Raw genomic sequence first — 19956 nt, 5'->3', positions numbered from 1 at the left:
CACACCAACAAGTACATATTTGACATTTTTTCTTTATAAATCACAGAAGCCAAGACTTCAGTCACACATTGGGTTTTGAGGAATGAAGTTGAAAGTCTTTTGTGATATACAGGTACTTTATATAATTTGTTGAGAAAAAAGTAACAGAACCAACATCATCAACCTGTTATGGGCTGGATCAAAATTGCGCAGAAAGATCAACGTCTATCTATTCAGCCATAATGATCTGACACACACAGCATGTTGATGACTCACCTTCTGGAGTCCCATTCTGTAAGACATGACAAATACAACGAGTTAAAATGAGGCAGAATGGCTACTTTCACTTTGCAGTTGAATCATTTATCCTTCAATTTAAGAAAATTTCGTCTTCCTTCACATTGTCCTATCTTACTAAAGTAAAGACTGAACTCCACCTACCAATGTACAAAAATATAGGCAGCTAAGGCAATGCCAGGGTGTCACAACCTCCCATTCACTGAAACAAAATTCCTTCGACTATGATTCCTTTAATTAGTTCTGATGGAATCAGACAAGCAATCACAACACAATCTCGGTGTGTGCATTTGTCGTGTATAACAACATTTCAAAATGTTAAGATGAGATGTTCAATAAATGTTGATAGAGTACACTATCCCTCAAGTTCAGCAGTCATGCTCTGTGCTTGCTCCTCAAATACTATAATGGACTTCAGGTTTCTACGGCACAGATGAATTTCCATGGGTAGGTCACACACATAAAAATATTACTACAAAGTCATTCTTCAATGTCAGGGCACTCCACATATACAGGTACAGATGCATCTTCTGTGTGCTACCTTTCATGGTCCCACATTAATGGAAAAATGACGACGTGTTGCATTGATTAATGGTGGTCCATGCCCTGGAAGCTCATGACTTTCTGAGATAAGTGAATCTCGCTTTGCCTCCATCTCTGCAGGCAATTTTTGAAATAATAATTATGTTTAGCACCCATATTATTCTCTCAATGAACATCAAGACGTTGATAGAAGTCACACAGGTCACATATTCTGTTACACAGGTTGCAACCTGAATATTGTAGCTTCTAGGTCCTTGTTGCAGCTGAAACAACAAACACATGCCACAGCCAATCACACACATACATATGCTCTAGACCAGCACAAATGCAAAGTATGACTAATTCATTATTATGACTATCCTGACAAACACTAGTGTTGCTTTTTATTTAGAAGCCAAAATACAATTTCATGCATTAAAATTATATGTTACACCAAAGGCATTAAACCTGCTACAGAATTAAGTGACATTCAAGTTATGTATTATACCACGCAAGGTAACTTACAGTGATTGGTGAACATGCTGAGGATCTGCTGATGATCAGACAACCAACGGAGAGGTGAACTGTGTGTCCCCAATCTTTAGTCTCTCTGCTTTCATTTAAAGTCTGTGAAACTGCCAGGAGTAAAACGATGCTTTTCGCGGTGCCCATTGGCTCTTCTTCGGTGCAAGTCTTAAATGTTTTCTCCGTAGGTCAGTGTTGGTAGTGATCTGTAGCTCTCATTCAGTGTGAATCACCACAAAAGTGAACACACCCTATTTTCATTTCGCCATTATTTAAAATTAAAGAACGAAATCTAAATCACCTGGAAAATATATCTAATGATAAGCAAAGTCAAAAAATAAATAATAAAGACCAAAATTATTACTGAAAAAGAATGTTTAATAATATACACTGCATGAATATTTCCTTCAAAGAGACAAAAGCATCAATATTGTTACCTTGAGCAGCGGGCAAGGTTCGGTTTGTGTGTACATGATGATCCCTCGGCTCTGGAGCGTCCTCATCCTCAGACTGACTTTCAGCTCTGCCTGCAGTCGATCAGACAATCTGTACTTGATGTAGCTGTTGCCTGAAAAACTCAATGAAGAGTGTCCTAAGGACACACACACACATGCACGCACACACAAACACGCATTTTAATGTGTCCCACATTTTAAGACAGTGGTACCTGTACTTACGAATGTCTCTACATACTAAATTTTCTACTTACAAAACGCCTCAACACAAAAATATTGCCTCTAGTTACAAAAGACATTTAGAGTTACAAAAGGTAAAAATACAGTATGGGCTGCTACTCGCAGCTCCCAAAGGTTCCTGAACGCAACATTCTTATAGCTGCTCCGCCATTGGCTAATACCTAGCATCCTGGCATCCCATTGGCTAAGAGGGACCTCTGTGTGTAGCTAGATAGGTGTCTATGCAGCGTCCTCGTCCTTCGGCCCTCGACCCGTGACGTGTTCTGATAGTTTCACGTAAATACATTAACTTTTTGAGTATTTGCTATGAACCCAAGAAAGTGACAGAGAAAAGAGGAAAAGATGAAGAAAAGAGTTTTTTTTGTCCATACGAACAAAGCAAGAGATAATAGAAAAGCATGAAAAAAGGATGCGTTTGGTTGATCTCGCCAAAGAATATGGCCGTAATGCATCTACAATCGCCACGTTATTAAAACAAAAGGAAGTTTAAGGAGTTTAAGGCATCGCATGGATGGTTGGAGAAGTTCAAAAGGAGGACTGGAATTCACTCGGTTGTTCAGCATGGTGAAGCAAGAGCGCATGAACTTAAGAGGGCGAAAAACAATGAGGGCAGCAGTAAAAAAGGTAAATGACCATCATTTTTATTCTTTACTCTTTGTTTTTTACATTATGCACAACACTCATTTATTGTGTAATAATCTAATTGTGACATGTATTTGTTACATGTTTTGATGCATTTTTATGCTTTGTAAAACATTTATGTCGGAATTTTGGGGAGCTTGGAACGGATTACAGCATTTGCATGGAAAATGCGTCTCTGCTTACGAAATGTTCTACTTACGAAATTTCTTCCAGAACCAATTAATTTCGTAAGCAGAGGTACCACTGTACTTTGGAATCTGTCTCTTCTTTGTCTATTGAACACACACACCTGCACACTCTCCAAGCTTGCCAGGTGGACACTGGCATGCAAAGCGTCCGCTGGTGGCCTCAACTGAAACACATTGCATGTCTGCAGGACATGAATGGTCTTCACACTGATCTGACAGCACTGCACAGCTGGCATCTACATGGACATAAACAGTTATAACTGTGCAAAATATTTACAAACCTCTGCAGCATTGACTGCATTTCCTACAACCCATGCAGATCATAAACCTGACATATATAATTGGATGTGCAAACAGTTTTTTTAAATAAATGTTGGATCAATACAACACCTAAAAACAAAACAAAAAACGCCAACCTACAGTTTGGAAAAGCTTCTTACAAAAAGACTTTCTAAAAGACTTTTGAAAAGATTCTCCCATGATGCATTACCAGAGAAGACATAAGATGCCACATTGATGAAAATGTGTGTAATTTTTAAATTTACATCAAGGTGTTTACATTAAGGTGGGTCATGCAGAGTCGTCATACAAAAGGCTTTGTCAGAAGTATTAATGTAAGAATCAGACTCAGAAGTATTCGGATTCTGAAAGACATGACAAGAAGGAGGAAAGCAACATGATATACAGGATGAATCTAATTAATTTATTTTTCCAAATGTGGGTTCTACTTTTTTAGCTTCTTTTATTTTTATTTTGAAGGGATTTGTAACTACTGTTTGATTCCAAAAATACAAACAACAGCAGACTGTTGCTCAAGAATAAATTGATAGATTTTGACACACACCTCAAACCTACAAATTAAAGAAAAGTGGCATATGACATATGATGTCTACATTACTATTGCTCTTTGGCATTGTGGGACATTGAGAGGATTGAGGAGAGTAGACAGGAGTACAGGGATATGCAGCGTAAGGTGAAAGTAGAGGTAGCAAAGGCCAAACAAGGGGCTTATGATGACTTGTATGCTAGGTTGGACAGTAAGGAGGGAGAGACTGATCTATACAGGTTGGCAAGATGGAGAGACAGAGATGGGAAGGACATGCAGCAGGTTAGGGTGATTAAGGACAGGGATGGAATTGTATTGACAGGTGCCAGTAGTGTGATGGGAAGATGGAAAGAGTACTTAGAAGAGTTGATGAACAACGAAAATGAGAGAGAACAAAGACTAGAAGAGGTGACTGCTGTGGACCAGGAAGTAGCAAAGATTAGTCAGGATAAAGTGAGGAGGGCGTTGACGAGGATGAAGAGTGGAAAGGCGCTCGGTCCTGATGATATACCTGTGGAGGTTTGGAAGTGTCTAGGAGAAGTGGCAGTAGAGTTTCTGACTGGGTTGTTCAAGAGGCTCTTAGATAGTGAGAAGATGCCATTTTTAAGAACAAGGGAGATGTGCAGAGTTGTGGCAACTACGGAGGAATAAAGCTGATGAGCCATACAATGAAGTTATGGGAAAGAGTAGTTATTGCTAGACTAAGGGAAGAAGTGAGCACTTGTGAGCAGCAGTACGGTTTCATACCAGAAAAGAGTACTACAGATGCAGTATTTACTTTGAGGATGTTGATAGAAAAGTACAGAAAAGGCCAGAGGGAGCTGCACTGGGGTTTTTTTTTAGATCTGGAGAAAGCTTATGACAGGGTGCCCAGAGAGGAACTTTGATATTGTATGAGGAAATCTGTAGTGGCAGAGAAATATGTTACAGCGGTGCAGTACATTTATGCAAACTGTAAGGACATGCATGAGGACTGTAAGACAATGGTGGGATGTGCTGTAGGTGTCACAGAGGAGTTCAAGGTGGAGGTGGGACTGCATCAGGGATCAGTTCTGAGCCCTTTCTTGTTTGCTATGGTGATGGACAGGCTGACAGACGAGGTTAGACAGGAATCTCCATGGACTATGATGTTTGCAGATGACATTGTGATCTGTAGTGAGAGCAGGGAACAGGTGGAGGAGAAGCTAGAGAGGTGGAGGTTTGTCCTGGAAAGGAGAGAAATGAAGGTTAGCCACAGTAAGACAGAGTATGTGTGTGAATGAGAGGGACCCAAGTGGAAGAGTGAGGTTACAGGGAGAAGAGATCAAGAAGGTGGAGGATTTTAGTACTTAGGGTCAACAGTCCAGAGCAATGGAGAGTGTGGACAAGGGGTGAAGAAGCATGTACAGGCAGGATGGAATGGGTGGAGAAAAATGTCAGGTATGATGTGTGATAGAAGAGTTTCAGCTAAAATGAAAGGAAAAGTGTACAAAACTGTGGTGAGACCAGCCATGTTGTTTGGTATTTAGACAGTGTCACTGGGGAAAAGACAGGAGACAAAGCTGGACGTAGCAAAGATGAAGATGCTGAAGTTCTCTTTGGGAGTGACCAGGATGGATAGGATCAGGAATGAGTACATCAGAGGGACAGCGCATTTTAAAGGTTTTGGAGATAAAGTCAGAGAGACCAGACTGAGATGGTTTTGACATGTCCAGAGGAGAGATAGAGAATATATTGGTAGAAGAATTCTGAGTTTTGAACTGCCCTGAGTTTTGGTCCTCCTCTAGGCCTCTAGGAGGCTTAGAGGAGGACCAAAGAGGAGATTTATGGATGTAGTGAAAGACGACATGAACGTAGTTGGTGTGAGAGAAGAAGATGCAGAAGACAGGATTAGATGGAGGCAACTGATTCGCTGTGGTGACCCCTGAAGGAAAAAGCCAAAAGGGTAAGAAGAAGAATATTAGAATGCATGCTGCCATCAGGGCAGGCATCCAAAACTCTTACTAAATTCTTGCTCAAATATTCTAGCTGTATGTACAGTATGCTATGCTATGTAAATTCAGGAAATCAAGACTTTTTATAACAACCACATGAGACCCAAGGCTGGAAACAAAACATGGGAACACTTACAAGGTTGAAGCACTCACCGTTGCATGTGCATCGTGAGGTCCGGTGGAATCGTGGTGACATAAAGCTGACTTGTGGGGTGCTATATGTGGCCAGGTTGTGTGAGTCCAGGACTATGCTCTGTTCACATCGCATTCCCCGACACTCTAGTCCTGAGCAATTTTTATCTAGGATGGCCGACACTCTGAGGACTTCTTCCAGCTGCCGTCGTGATGCACTTAGTTTCTGGGTGAGATACGCTGCCTTGTAATAGCCAATCCCTTCCGTTTCCACTGCAATGAGCATATCCAGCTGTTGTGTGCCACCAACTGGTTGCAAACTGAGTAGGTGCACCGCATCTTGCTGTGGTGAAGCCGAAGCCTGCTGCAGCACCTTTAGCATACTCTTTAGATGCAACTCAACAAATTCTTGTGGTGTCACGCTTTCAAAACGTACTGTTACTGCTTCTCGCAGCATTTCTGGCGTTGCTTGCTCCACATGTACGCTCACTGGCAAAGGCACAGCAAATTGGCCATCACTGACACTGGCATTGAGGGAGTATCTGCCTGCATCTAACCCCCCTAAAGCAATGATCTTTCCATCACGAGGACTTATTTTAAAAAGACTGCGCTGGGCTGGAGGGGCATGACCAAAGGTAAGCTCATCATAAAGGTCAGCATCTGTTGCGTGCAGCTGACCAATAATACCACCAGGAAATTCGTCCTCCATAGTAACTATAAGAACCTCTAGTGGCAAAGCCACTGGTTGATGAAGACTCTCCTCAATTACCCTGACAGTCAGCATGGAGGAGGAGGACAGACGAGGCCTCCCTGAGTCTGTCACCTGGAAGGAAAACAGTGAACAGGTAGAAACAAAAGAGATGACAAAAAGATCAGTAAAGTCAATCTGTTATGATCAGAGTCAATCTGACAAGGCACTGCTATGATACAATTAAATAATAGCAACATTATATTGCCTGTGGAGATAAGTGTTAAAACACAGCTCAGTGTACCTGCCTGGTTTATGATTTCTTCAATGTGGTGTAGCAAACAGAAGACAGTTAATACACAGCATTTCCCTAACCTAAAGAGGGTTGCCAGTTTTTGGTTGCAGTGGAATGACAGGATGCACAACTTCCATAAAACAAACACATACCTTGATTCTGGCTTTTCAAGTACAGCCCATATGCAGTCTTCATGTTCATGTGATTACAATACCTTAAATTGCTAATATTACAAAATATGAGTACCAGTACTCTTTTTTGTTCCCTGATTGTAGATTGCGTTATTCACTGACTAAGCCTGCAAAAAGAGAATTTATAACAAGTGTTGTCAGTCCAAGAAGTCGTTTATCTGGAAGTTTGGCCATGCAGCAATATGGTAAGGCAAGTAGGTTAATCTACTACTGTCTGTTTGTGCAGGTTGGAACATTGCCATGTTTTGACTTCCTGTGTCTAGGAACAACCTTTTTAGTTTACCTGTTTAAATGGTGTGATGTGCTATTTTGGGGTTGAATCTATTAAATATTTCTGAGCATTCTGTGGAACTGAGCAGTGTAAAAAAAATTGTCAGACTGAGCTGTGATGCTAACTCTAAGCCTAATGTAGTTAGGATCAAAGAAAAAAACGAGAGGGAACCTTAACAGACACCTTATTCAGGAGTTTGTTCCAGGGGCTTAGATAGTAGAATGGGTTTTTTAAAGCCATTTTTTTTCGTCACCCCCTCTCTGACTGCTAAATCTTTTTTGAAAATTTCTTCTCCTGCTTTGTCTTTAGTTTTAATTAGAGCTTCCATTTGCCAAGAATGAACAAGCAATGGATGCCTTCTTAATGGTAATGATCATGAGAAGAATATATTAATTTTAATTAAAGTTAATCTCTTATTTAAGATATTCATAGTGATTACTAGAGAAGGACTACAAATGGATACCAAAAAGATATCCATTTGTAGTCCAAAAAGATCATTTCTTTTTGATATTAAAAAATATCAAAAAGACATTAGTTTTTACCTGTATGTGAAGAACATATTCAGTGGCCATGGCCCTGCTGAACACTTGATTAGCCACCAGTGTTCCATCTTTCTCCAAAGCAAACTCTCCACCTTCATTTCCTGACAGGATGCCAAACTCGAACGGTGGGCCATTCTGAGAGGAGTCCACGTCTACGACTGACAACTGCAGGATGCTGGTTCCAATCGGTTTGTTTTCCTTGGGGGAAGGAATACTTTTATAAGGGAATTTTGTAATGCGGCACAGTACTAATTTATATCAAATGACAAATATGTCAAGTAGTATTCTGTACATTGAAAATCAAAAGGTTTGAAAATTTAGTACACGTGACAAATATTAGCAGTCATGTTAAATGAAGAAAAGAAACGCAATAAATGTGAAAATGGCAGAAAATCTCAATCTCACTCTCTCGGCTGGATAACCAAACCCACCAGAAGTCTCAATCAGGGTGGTTTCATCACTATTAAAACCAAAACTGTTCTAGCCACACAAACCTACAAGTCCACATTCCACAAAAACATTTACACATCACTTTTTAAATTTGTACATTCCCATAAGCCTTTGTGCTTCTGACTCGGAACTGGTACTAGTCAGAGTAATCACTCTTTTATAAGATAGATATCTAGCCTTAGCTCATATGTGGTTCTAATACAAACATAATATTGTCGAAAAGGTCGAAATGTCCTCTTTTGTTTTGTGGGGCTTCAGTCTTCAATCATGTCACTCAGCATACCTGCGTGACAGCAGTGAGATTGCCTGGGGAGAATGTAGGAGGATTGTCGTTGATGTCAGAAATGTCTATGTTGACCATCATGGTGGAGGACATTGGTGGAGTTCCACTATCCAAAGCTCTAATGGTCAAAGAGTAGTGAGTAACCTAGAAAGACACAGAATGGAAAATACAGAAACCACACAACAAACATGGGCCAAATTAGTGATTAGACCTACGGTAACAACATTTTCTCTGAACCCTATCATCATCATCATCATCATCATCATCATCATCATTGTAATACTGTTCAAGGGTGGCAGTAGAGGATGGGCAAAGGATCAGGAATTTTATGGTGTTAAGTTATCCTGAGAATGAAAGTGTTAGGACATATTTATGTGTTTGTACCATATTTCTTTAAGATTTATCTTGTAAAAATTGTCTGCATTGAGTATTTAATAGTGATCCTGCATAGGAAAATTCTGTTTCATTTAAAGCTTTTTATAGTGTTGGGATTTTTTCCCCCCATTATACCATTCACAACTACATTTGTACTCCACAAGTAAAAGTAGACTTAAGATCAGAAAAATGACATCAATATACTGTGTGAACAAACCCCCCCCCCCCATCACCATTCAAACTAAAACCAGTTGAAAGCAAGTCAACAGCTAAAGAAGATTATCTGCTTTCTTCAATTTAACATCAAAAACATTAAACCTAAAATATCTCTAATGTTTCGTCAGTTTGCAGGGAAAGATCATTGTAGTGTAAATGTTTCTAAATTTTCTTTTTTATAATTTATGGATGATAATTTTATTGTTTGCCTCAATTCATTGTTTTCTTTTTAATTGATATGAGATAAAAACATGTATGATTTACATGTGTGTAAATCATACAAACTGATTACATTTGGTTCTTGACCTGTGAAGTTATTTACGATGTTATGCAATTCCAAACTCTTAACAAATAATTAGACAACACAATGCTGTCTTATCAGTACATATCTTTCAATCATTTCAGTAACACCCGATTATCTAAAAGTCACTCATTAGATTCCTATGTTAAAAGTTAACAGAATTAATACAACTATTTTAAAATGTTTCAATATTGCAGGTTTTCAGAAATAGTAATAGCAATTTGGAAAAAAAGTTGTCAAGCTCAAGTTCATGGATAAAAGCTGTTGCTCTGATTTGGCTATTGGTCTGCGACAGCCTGAACTTTTGAAGCCTCGACCATCAATCAAGTATATCCTATGTATTGGTTGAGCAGTATGACTGACGTACTAACTCCAGATAAACTGTGATTCATAGTATAGAATCTGGGACTTCTTTTAACTCTGGGAGGGCTATTTTACCATATATGAGATATTAGAACAGTACAATTTTAAATACCATCCCCGCAAAAAAAAAAAAAAAAAATTGAATTTGTACTTATTGCACAAGACTTCTCAGAAACCAGTCATTACATATTCTAGTACTGTACCATGAATATAAATATATCTAAATAATAAATCTTACTTATATTCATTTAAATGCATACATACATTAGTACATAATAGAAATGTGTATATATACATATATATATATATATATATATATATATATATATATGTGTATGCAGACTTTATGTACATACAAACAAAATAAATGTCTCAACTGTGGTTTGTTCAATCTACTGCTACTGTTGTTTAGTTTGTATCCTGTTGCGACGTTTATAATTACGGTTGTTCAGCTAATGCCTATGCTGATGGTGATGCTAATATGCTAATGTTTGTGAATGCACAAGATGTAATGTTAGCTGACCACTGATGTGAAATTTCTGATATTAATATGTTATTGTGTGAATGATATTATCTTTGATATTATTTGCTTTGCAGGTCCTTCCTTACTGCATCCATAACCCTCTTCACTGGTGTTCCTCTTTTCCTGTTGCATCCAGCTCCATCATCCGCATTATTTTCCCTACGTAGTGATCATCTCTCCTATCTCTCCATCTTGTCCAAATTATCTCAATCTCATCTTTCTCAGTTTCCCACCATTCTGTCCAATATCAGCTGTCCTTCAAATATATTCGTTCTTAATCCTGTCCAGTGGTCACTCCCAAGGAAACCCTCAACATCCTCAGCTTGGCCACCTCAAGTTCCGTCTTCTGTCTTTGTGGTTATTACCACTGTCTCTAAACCAAAAACCATAACTGGCTTCACCACCAATTTAAACTTTCCCTTCAACCATTCTATAACAAATCACTCCTGACACTCTTCTCATCCAGTCCACCCTGCATGTACTTTCCTCTTCACCTCTCTTTCACACCTGCCACTGCTTTGGACATTGTTATATTTGTTTCCTTCAGAGGTGTGTGAATGTTCTCACTGTCTCATGGTCCAGTTGCTTGTTGACTCTGATGAACCCACTGAGTGGGTCAATGAAAAACTGGTTTCCCCGATCTCCACTGATGATGGAGTAGAGAATTGCTCCATTAACATGGGTGTCAACATCTTCTGCTATTACCTACAAGGACCAACAAACAAGAGAGTGAGTGATAAAATTTATAGATCTAGATCCACAGACTGAAATCCAGGTGCATCACAAGTTTATTACACAGACTCGTAAGAAAAACAGCACCCTATTTCCTGATCAGTTGAGTATCAAGGATTATACACTGTACATGTAAACACTGATATGTACTTTGGGAGACAATGAGGGCAGAAGTTAAACTAATCAAACATATCGGTCCATCAGCAAAGTGAAGAGCCATTAAAATAGCATGTGGATCTTAAAGGGCTTTCAAATGAGAGGTGACACTGTGAGTTTGATTTACTGTACACTCAAGACACACCTATGAATAATCAAGAGTCTCCAGTTTATGTACCCTTTAACTAGCAAAACGGAAAGACAGTCAAAATATGTCATGGACTTTCGACCAAGTCCTTTAGATAGGATTACACTAGAATTTACCTGGCCTACAGACTCTCCTACAGGAGCATCCTCTGACACCACTGCAGTGTAGACATCAAAGTTGAACATGGGTGCATTGTCATTGACATCCGTCAGGTTTATGTTTACTGTTGTGATGGCACTTAGTGGTGGTGTACCACCGTCACGTGCTTCCACCGTCAGGAAATAGTCTCTGCAGGTCTCATAGTCCAGAGAATGAGCAACTACAATGGCACCTAAGGAAGTTGAGGTGAGAAAAGAACAGAAAGATGTATATTAAAAAATATAATTTGTATATTTTAAATTATTACATGAGAGAGAAGCAAGTGTAATTAAAGATGCAAGCAGCTTTGAATGGGCCCTAGTGAAAAATCGGAGCATGCACGGTGTTGGGCATACAATTAAAACTGAATGCCAATCCAATCAAGCTACTTCCATCGAAGGTAGACACTCATCAAATATTATGCATCTATCACATCCATACAATCATTAAACAGAGAAAGCATTCATCTCTGTAATTTGAACTTTCCTATTCACAATGATGAAAGTTTGGATTGAAATCAGTGGATTAAACTAAATGTATTCAGGCTTTATACAATTTGCCCCCAGCATTAGCAATTACCAATCTATTAACTTAAGTGCTCTTCACATTAAAATGCAGAAGACCGCAAATATGTCTGCTCTCTCCACTGTTATTAACACTATTATAACCACCAGTTGTCATTCAACAACATACACAAATACCTGAAATTACCACTTCCACTTATGCAACACTTAAGGTTCGCCTACATGCCAATCATTTATTATAAGTTATACACACAAACTGCCTAACTTTTCTCAATGTCCTCTGTCCAACTGGTTGAACACACGTAACTCACTAATTACAAAATACTGCTGGTAAAATAACCAAGGATCAAACTCTCAATACTGCAGAACAACAATCAGTTTAGAGGTTTTTTGGTGAGGAGAAAGCAGTTCGGAATTTGTGTGATTTATCAACTGTAGACATTGCAAAGAGGACTGGTGGTGCCTCTCAGCTAGGCGAGTGTCTGTACCTTCTCAGTATTGATCCCAAGGGGTGTAGCACGGGTTTCATACACAGACATAATTTATCTGCTATTAAAATTCTGTGCTCTTTTTTTTAAAGAAAAGGTTTATGCCAATGTGGGGTTTGATATCACTTTTTATAACCAATCTTACAGCCTACTGTAAGATAACTAGTAAACTTGGTTTTCAAAGTGCTTCCCTTCTTTTCCTGATAATAGAATCGCCATCAAGCTGCCCTGAATGCACCAGCACCCCTGGCCAGCACACCTGGCCTTCAGCATAGATAAGACCTTTCATTCAGCCAGGGTTCCTGATTATGGAAGGTGATCATGCTCGTAGTGGTGGTGACACCTTCAAGAAATGAAACTGAGGACAATCAGTATTCCCTTGGTTTTACCTCTGTGTCTAAACTAGTGACCTCTTTAAACATATACCAAGATGAGATAGTCCTGTAGAAAAGCAGCAATGTATGCTTTAACATTTTATACCGGTAATTAATATATTAATTAGAAAGCACTTAAGCAAAGTTAAACAGTCGAGTCCTGTGACAAACGTGCTTCTCCTCCTGGTAATCTAGCCTATTTTTTGGTCCTCCTCAAAACTGGGTTTCTTGAGAAACTTGTTAAAAATCCAAAGTCCAAGACACAAAGCTCACATTGATTCAGAAATTTTTGGTGTCTCTCTAAATGGTGTTATATTTAAGAATGTTAATCCTGATGTGGACCAACTGTGATTCTTGTCTGTTTCATGATTAGATTCTGTGTCATGATTAGGAATACAAAATTAGGTTTACAACTATCATATACCAGGCTTAGACAATGATGAAAACTATAAGTAAACAAATAAACAATAAAGAAATAAAGAATATCCAAACATCACAACTCAACTCACAACTGTATAGACCTTGAAACTATGCCTTCATTGAAAAATGAACACTGAATAGGTATATATTCTTCGCCCTCCACAGAGGAGTTGATTCTAGAGAAGAATCTGCAGCTGGACAGCTTGTAGTGTTTTTGTAACTTTTGCGAATCAAATGAGGGATGATTGCATCAATCTCACCAGTCTTAGGATGAACGTGGAACTTCTTGTGTTCATTTCCTGATCGAATGCTGTAGGTGATTTCAGCATTAGTCCCAATGTCCTTGCTGGAAGCAAAAACTCTTAGAACCTCTGTTCCTACTCCCACATCCTCTGGCACTGATGCAAGTTGTTCACGATGTTCAAATACAGGCGGATTGTCATTAATGTCCAGCACAGTGATTGTGACATTGACTAATGAGAACAAGGGCAATGGTGAACCCAAGTCTGATGCCTGGACAGTAATCTGATAGGTTGGTTTGATCTCCCGGTCAAGAATCTTCTCCAAAATCACAATACCAGAAGACTGATCAATCGAAAAGGCCCCTCCTGCAGAGTCAGTCAGGGAGTAAATCACTGTACGACCTGGACCTGTTGAAGACCAAGAAAAGTGCTGTATTCATAAGGTGGCTTATTAATAAATATTTTTTCTACAGTTTGATCATAGCTGTGATTAAATTTGATTGAAGTCTTGGAATCATGATATTCCCTAAGAGCCTTTAGTTGTTTATCCAATGTGACAACCACAGCAAAATAAGGAGTTGATAGGTGATTGAATGCTACTTATCTTATAAACTAATCTTTAAGTTCTACATGCAACTATTTCTGTTAAATTTCATATTCACAACCAAAAATATTGTTGAGTGTTAACCAAAGTGCTGTTATCACCATATACATATGTACATTTAATTGAGCAAAGACTATACAAACAAAAAAAAACAAAAAACAAAGCCCTGTACACAAAAGGGGTTTCAACAGAAAAAGATAACTGAGTTGATCAGCAGGAAACTACTGTATGTCATCAGGCTTTGCACCTAACTTCGATCATTGGCTAACATTTTCCAATACGGAAAGTTTGCCAAAAGATTTCTGAAATTTACAGCAGTACTATTGCTTTTATTGTAGTAGCAGTGTGAAAAGTAGTCGTAGCAGTAGTCATATTTCTAGTAGCTTTAAGTTGCTTAAAGTGTAAATAATTAGTTCAAATTGAATTATCCCCACACACATTCATTGGAGTGATATATGATTAAGAAATCAGTATCATTTTCTTTTTTAAATTTTAATTTTATATACTGGTTTGATCCCCGAAGGGAAATTAAGAACGCACACTCTAGCTACTGATTCAAACGCATGCATACATATATGTTTGTGAGTACAGTCCCCTGTATCACACACACACACAAGGGGGCCTGTAGGCATGCAGGGGAGGTAGAGTGGCAGGCAGCTCCTTCTTGGTGCGCCTCAAATGAGCAATTTGTAAAGGGGACGGCACCTTGCTCAAGGGTGCCTCTGCAGTGCTCCGGAGGTGAGCTGACACCTCCCACTGTCAGCTCACCTCCGGGTATTTTTTTGGGTATTTTTTACCACTGAGCCACTGCCGCCTCATCACCACTCATCTTTTAACCTTAAATCGATGCATCTTATATTTAATATTTGAAGGGTTGTATATGAAAAACATTTAGTAAAGCAGTATTTAATGCACAAATCACCATTAAACAACACTAGTTCTATCAGTAATATTAAAAGTACAATAATCTTACCTTCATCAGGGTCGATGGCCTGAATGCGAGTGAGCAAGGCTTTTGGGATGGTGTCTTCATAGACACTGGCAGTGTACCGTGGCAGGGTGAAAATGGGTGCATTGTCATTTACATCAGTCACGGTTAGTTGCACCTCAGACCGGCACAACTGCCCACCACCATCTGTGGCTTGGGCAATCAGGCGGTAGTTAGGTGTTCCCTCACGGTCCAGAGTCACAGATGATTTAACCTCACCTGTACAGATTAGAAACAACACAGTAGAGAAAGACCAAATGGGATGTTATCTAAAACATAATTTCCACTAATTGTGGTGAAGTTAGTGACTTAGTCTTATTCCTTATTGGAATGACTCCAAGTGAGGCTTATAAGTTCAGAGAAGAAAAGCTTTGTCTTTTCATACCAGTGTCTGGGTCCATACTGAAGTCTTGAGAGCCAGGCCCATGTAAGGAGTATTGAATCCAGGCATTGAGGTTCATATCTGAATCCGTAGCTCCAAATCTCAATAGTACACTGTTGATTGGGATGTCTTCAGGAATGGAGGCAGTGTACACGGTCTGCAGACATAAAATACATGCATGCACAAACACACACATACGTACATACATATGAAGACACACACACAGACACCCCATAGAAATAGAAAGATAATGAGAACGGAAATGACAAAAATTTTAAGCTTCATCCACAGCTGAGTCAAATATATGTAATGTCCACAGATCATCAAAAACTACCTGATTACATCTTCCACCATGACTATGTACAGTTTTTGGTTTTTATGAAAACAAGCAACACATAGCTTTATATATCACCTGGTCGCAGATGGGACTGTTATCATTGGTGTCTACCACCGTCACCTCCACTGTGGCTTGGGAAACAAATAGTCCATCACTGGCAGTAACAATGATTGTGTAAAGGTTACGTTCCTCTCTGTCCAGAGGCCACTTCACATACATCTTCCATTCACCCTGAACCAGACCCAGGGCAAATACACCACGATAGTTCCCACCTGGATAACAGACAGACAGGGCGACAGCCAGACAGAGAGGTAGAGAGATGCAAAATTACTGACGAAGATACTAAACATGCAGTATAAACATAAAGGGATGGAAATGTCAATCTCTCGGGGCGAAGTCACCGAGGTAGTTAAACAACTGCACGGTGGCAAAGCCCCGGGTGTTGATGATATTCGCTCGGAAATGCTGAAGGCTCTGGGTGTTGAGGGGCTGTCGTGGATGACACACCTCTTTAACATTGCGTGGAAGTCTGGGACAGTGCCGAAAGAGTGGCAGGCTGGGGTGGTGGTTCCTCTTTTTAAAAAGGGGGACCAGAGGGTGTGTGCCAATTACAGGGGCATCACACTCCTCAGCCTCCCTGGGAAAGTTTACTCCAAGGTGCTGGAAAGGAGGGTCCGGCCGATTGTCGAGCCACAGATTGAGGAGGAACAATGTGGGTTCCGTCCTGGTCGTGGAACAACGGACCAGCTTTTTACTCTCACAGGGATCCTAGAGGGGGCTTGGGAGTATGCCCATCCAGTCTACATGTGTTTTGTAGACTTGGAGAAGGCGTATGATCGAGTCCCCAGGGATATACTGTGGGAAGTACTACGGGAGTATGGGGTGAGGGGGCCTCTCCTCAGGGCCATCCAATCCCTGTACGCCCAAAGTGAAAGCTGCGTTCGGGTTCTCAGCAGTAAGTCAAACTTGTTCCGAGTAGCTGTTGGCCTTCGCCAGGGATGCGAAGGATCACCAATTCTGTTTGTGATTTTCATGGACAGGATATCGAGGCGTAGTCGTGGTGAGGAGGCTTTACAGTTTGGTGGCCTGAGGATTGCATCACTGCTTTTTGCAGGTGATGTGGTCCTGTTTGCGTCATCAGCCTGTGACCTGCAGCGCTCACTGGTCCGGTTTGCAGCCGAGTGTGAAGCGGCGGGGATGAGGATTAGCAACTCCAAATCTGAGGCCATGGTCCTCAGCAGGAAACCGGTGGAATGTCTTTTCCACGTGGGGAATGAGGTCCTTCCACAAGTGAAGGAGTTTAAGTATCTTGGGGTCCTGTTCACGAGTGAGGGAACAATGGAGCGTGAGATTGGACGGAGAATTGGGGCAGCAGGAGTGGTATTGCAGTCGCTTTACCGCACTGTTGTCACAAAGAGGGAGCTAAGCCGAGAGGCAAAGCTCTCCATCTACCGTTCAATCTTCGTTCCTACCCTCACCTATGGTCATGAGCGATGGGTCATGACCGAAAGAACGAGATCGCGGATACAAGCGGCTGAAACGGGTTTTCTCAGGCGGATAGCTGGTGTCTCCCTTAGAGATAGGGTTAGAAACACTGCTGTTCACGAGGGGCTCAGAGTAGAGCCGCTGCTCCTTCGCGTGGAAAGGAGTCAGTTGAGGTGGTTTGGGCATCTGGTGCGGATGCCTGCTGGACGCCTCCCTAGGGAGGTGTTTTTAGTGTTTTAGAGTGTTTTATAGTAGATTTCACATTAAAATTCTAATTGTACAACAAATGGTGAATGCTGAGGGGGTAGGAGTGGTGACAGACTGATCAGAAGGTAAATGAAAGATATTATCAATACTTTTTTGTAGTTTTAGACTTTTGATCTCTATGACCGGAAGGAATAACCAGCGATGCGTGTAAATATGTATTCACTTCGCTTGCTATTTTTCATGCCTTTTTAAATTGAAATGAAAAATCTAATTATCGAATTTAAAAAAAACCAAAAACTTAACTATGGCATACCAATGGTGTTGTCTAAGTCAAAGTTAAAATGTTTACAAGTAAACATTGAGTAATATTTTGTATGACTGTATCTTCACATAGTGAATGCAAGTTTTCAATTGTTGAATCTCACATTTATACCTGCATAAAGTAGGACAGAAATAAAGATAGTTAAGCTTGAACTATTGACTTTAGTGTATTTTTGTAGGTAAACTGAATAGAAGATTTTGCCCTCAGAATGCATGAAAACCCCATTTTCTAAAAAATTTCCAGTGGGGGCCTCCCCGGAACCCCCCTGTAGAGGGGTATCCCCCCACCCCTTACGACAAGTGTGGTTTTACACCCCCCAACAATTGAAAACTTGCATTCACTATGTGAAGATACAGTCATTCAAAATATTACTCAATATTCATTTGTAGGTTTTACTTGGACTACAAGACATTTTAACTTTGACTGAGACACTTTGATTTTAATAAATTTAATTATTGGTATTATTCAATGTTTACCTGTAAGTTTTACTTGCTATTATAGCAAGCCGCTGTCTTGGACACAGAATGTGGCGTTTTGTGGCTTACTAAATTCTTTTACACTGAGCCACAGTGGCTTAGTCATACTACCTCCTAGTGCAAGCCCAGCTTAGGTGTGTATTAATATTTTTGTTTTGGTACAAAGATGCAGTTCAATAACAGACAAATAGAACGGTACTCACTTGTAATGTGGTAGCTGACTTGTCTGTTAATGGCAGAGCTGTCATCATCTCTGGTGTTCAGCAAAGCTACAACTTCCCCTGGTGGGTCACTTTCCTGAACCGAACCAAAGTAGTGTTGCTCAAGGAACTTTGGTGGGTTGTCATTAATGTCCAACACTAATACAATAACAGTACAGGTACTGGAAAGGGATAAGGTCTCGCCAAGGTCTGAGGCCACCACTGTGAATGTGAAGGATGGATTGGTCTCATGGTCCAGGTCCTTATTTGTAGCAATCCAGCCTGTGTTGCTGTCAATACTAAATGTACTAAGCAATGTGTCTGAATACCTCTCTGGCTGGCTAAAAGTCCCAAGACTGTATGTAACCTGACCACTGCCCCCCGAGTCTGAATCTAATGCTTGGACTTTGATGATTCTAGTTCCAGTGGGCATCCCTTCTATTACTGTAGCCTCATAGGAGCTTGCCTCAAAGACTGGTTTATTGTCATTAATGTCCAACACTTTGACTTCAACATTGACAGAACTAACGGAATCCAGTTTAACCTGTTGTACAGTGGCAGTGACTCTGAAGAAGTATCCTCTGATCATCTCATGGTCCAAAAGTTTATCAAGCTTGATTAAACCTGTTTCCTTTTCAACCACAAACACACCACCGTAGTTGTTTTCTCTGGTTTCTCCATTAACCAGGGCAAAGGTAGCAGATAGTGAGGCATATCCAGGGTGAGTATTGAGGTGGACTCTCCCTATGGGGGTGCCTATTGGGGTATCCTCCAGCATACTAAATTTGTACTGATGCTGGCCAAAAGCAGGAATGAAGGCATCAGGACCAAGGACATGAATGTAGACAGAAACGAGAGCGTGTCGGACTGGATGTCCTCCATCCACAGCCTTCACAAAAAAAGACAAGATGGAGTTCCTCAAGTGGCTAAAACTGTTTTTTGTCATCATCCAACCATTTTCTGGGTCTATCTCAATAATATCTGCCACAGGGACATGTGCCTCACTGTAAATTGAATATGTCACTTTGGCATTAGTGCCATCATCAGCATCAAAAGCCTGAATTTGTGTAACCAAAAAACCTTCAGCCACATCAGAATGTACGGAAGCCCTGTACTCTGTGGCATGGAAATGAGGTGCGTTATCATTTTCATCCAAAAGCGTGAGTTGTACAGCACAGTAAGAGACATATCCACCCGGGTCTTGTGCGGCAACTGTCAAAACAATGTCTTTGTTGCCTGGGTCCTCACGATCAAGCTTTTCCAGCGTGGTTATCTGACCGCTTATATCAATGCTGAATTTGTCCTTTCCCACATCATTCACAAAGAAATAAGAAATATGACCAAATACTCCAAGATCTGCATCTGTTGCCTTGACCTGAAATAAAAAAATTTAAAAAAACGTACAGACAAGAGTATTTTACAGTATAATAGTGCGTTTCTAAGACATTGCATTAAG

At 40.2% G+C, this 19956-nt stretch overlaps 1 protein-coding gene across 1 annotated transcript in view; it reads right to left on the bottom strand.

Moving 5' to 3' along the window:
• Window positions 1-19956, bottom strand: part of LOC137597162 (protocadherin Fat 3-like) — a 137962-nt gene that overhangs the window by 23361 nt on the left and 94645 nt on the right. Inside the window, exons 12-23 of the mRNA XM_068318131.1 lie at window positions 18504-19875; window positions 15886-16082; window positions 15477-15630; window positions 15077-15310; window positions 13518-13907; window positions 11430-11644; window positions 10845-10982; window positions 8500-8643; window positions 7767-7964; window positions 5801-6602; window positions 2950-3084; window positions 1761-1915 (exon numbers count right to left, since the gene is read on the bottom strand). Coding sequence (XP_068174232.1) covers window positions 1761-1915; window positions 2950-3084; window positions 5801-6602; window positions 7767-7964; window positions 8500-8643; window positions 10845-10982; window positions 11430-11644; window positions 13518-13907; window positions 15077-15310; window positions 15477-15630; window positions 15886-16082; window positions 18504-19875 — 4134 coding nt within the window. The remainder of the gene's footprint in view (window positions 1-1760; window positions 1916-2949; window positions 3085-5800; window positions 6603-7766; window positions 7965-8499; window positions 8644-10844; window positions 10983-11429; window positions 11645-13517; window positions 13908-15076; window positions 15311-15476; window positions 15631-15885; window positions 16083-18503; window positions 19876-19956) is intronic.

This window comes from Antennarius striatus, chromosome 6 (assembly GCF_040054535.1).
Source record: "Antennarius striatus isolate MH-2024 chromosome 6, ASM4005453v1, whole genome shotgun sequence".
NCBI lineage: Eukaryota > Metazoa > Chordata > Actinopteri > Lophiiformes > Antennariidae > Antennarius > Antennarius striatus.
This window is presented reverse-complemented; position numbering and strand designations above follow the sequence as displayed.